Source organism: Belonocnema kinseyi, chromosome 6, assembly GCF_010883055.1.
Source record: "Belonocnema kinseyi isolate 2016_QV_RU_SX_M_011 chromosome 6, B_treatae_v1, whole genome shotgun sequence".
NCBI lineage: Eukaryota > Metazoa > Arthropoda > Insecta > Hymenoptera > Cynipidae > Belonocnema > Belonocnema kinseyi.
The window spans coordinates 95563698-95565677 of record NC_046662.1 but is presented as its reverse complement, the minus strand read 5'-3'; the positions used below and the strand labels follow the sequence as shown (position 1 = coordinate 95565677).

At 32.9% G+C, this 1980-nt stretch overlaps 1 protein-coding gene across 2 annotated transcripts in view; it reads right to left on the bottom strand.

Annotated features, from left to right (window-relative positions):
• Positions 1-1980, bottom strand: part of LOC117174715 (fringe glycosyltransferase) — a 173367-nt gene that overhangs the window by 6984 nt on the left and 164403 nt on the right. For both annotated transcript variants that reach the window (XM_033364027.1, XM_033364028.1), the window contains exon 7: positions 280-445. In XM_033364027.1, the coding sequence (XP_033219918.1) occupies positions 280-445 (166 nt within the window). The remainder of the gene's footprint in view (positions 1-279; positions 446-1980) is intronic.

Here is a 1980-nt window from a genome sequence, read left to right as displayed (position 1 = left end):
GCCCAGCGGCCCAATACACACACGTCCGTTTACGACCGATTCGAGCACGGAGCGAAAAGTAAACACGTCTGCTCACTATCAAGGCTCGACGCGAACTCCTTTTTTGGATTTCTTCCATTCTTCTAAAATTATATAAATTACTTCATTACTTCCGGTCGCTTTTCTGGAATAATTGGGCTCTTCATCTACTCGAATTAATTAATTTCTCATGAAGATTACTTTGATAACGACATAATTAATTAGTTTCCGGTTTGAAGATTTTGAGAAAATGAAACTCACCTGCTCGTGGAAAGTGTCTTTGTTGAGGAACTTCATTGGTTCGAGGTGCGAATGAAATTGCTCGACGACGGTGAGCTGCTTCTTCAGCAGATGCTCGATTATGTAGCCCATCGTGACATCATCAGGAAGTCTGATCCTGTCACCAACAGTAATAAACTTACCGCCACTAAAACAGAAATGAGAAAGGAACATTTATTACTGAAATTCATTTACCTGAATTATGTTGATTTACAAATGATGGAAACAATATTTCTTTGTTAGGCTGTAGACTAAATAACTTTTTAAGTAACTTCGGAAGATTCAATTTTGTATCTTAATAACTTTACAGCGTTTGACCTTAATCCCTTTACAGCTAATTTTGTATTCTCTGTGAAAGGAACTTACTTTGTATCTATCAAATAGAGTTCCATTGTAGTTCAGTAAATTCATTCCAGTATTCATTATGGAGAAGAATGAGGTCTTTACAAATAAAAATATTAATGTATATCACGAAATATAATTTCATCACTCGCTAAAAATTTATTAGTTCTGATGGAGATGTTTTTTCATAGTAAGAAATGTGTTTCTGATAATAGGTGTATCAAATTTGTATCTCTTTATTACCCGTATCAGTAATTTTTAAAATGTCTTATTATTCGTCAAATGAATCACGAGTAGAATGTTCTGGATACGAATTGAAGACAAACAAATTATTGCTGGAAAACTTCTTTTGTTACTTTTGTAAACTAGATTTTATTTCTATAATCGTCTGAGAAATACATTTACGAAATGTTTAAGAATTTCCAGATGCCAAACTAATTTCTGTTAATTTGCAATAGATTTTTAGTGATGAGCGAGGCGCATCAGGTTGCATCAAAATCCAACATAAAAAGTTCAAAATATGATAATTGGCCAGATAGAAAATTGGTTAGATAAAAAATTACCATTTAATCTGGGCAAGAAAGAAGAAGGAATAAAACAATAAGACAAGACATGAGGCACAAATTTTACTGAGGAAAACGTAGAGAGTGAGCAGGGCCAGAAAGAAGACTTATAGCGATAATAATATTAACAAGAAGAGGATATGAAGAAAGAAAAGAGAGAAAAATAAAAGAGATGCAATCAATTGTAGGTGCGCGCGAGACGAGTTTGTCGTTAGAAGGATCTGGTCTCGTTCCTGAATGCATGAACCTTAATATAATTCGGGATACAACAGCGCCACGTGTTTCATCCACATAAATTTAATATGCGCGCATATATACATACGCACATTTGTCTCTCTTTGCCGGCGCAATAATTCGCGAGAAAAGTAACGAGCATTGCACAGAAATTAATTTCTTGGTCCTTATGACAGTAAATGAATTTATTATTTAAAGTGTCATTTGTAATTTCCCGGACTTATTTTACCTTCTATACTTTCGTTCCTTATGGGATTCGTATGATTTATTAATTGTGTGAAATAATATAGAAAATATTTGCAATGAGAAAAGATGGAATCCACTGCAAACTTAAAATAAAGTTGAGCTATTTGATTATTTCTAATATGAAGAGATAATTTCTTTATTAAATTCAGAAATTAATAACTCAATACCTAAAATACACAAAATTAAAAAAATCTCCTTATTGTTTGTCAAGCCCATAAAAGTATTTCTGAGAATAATATTATAAGTCGTAAAACTATGTATTGTTATTGAGTAACAGGGGGTGTGGGAAAAATGTGGT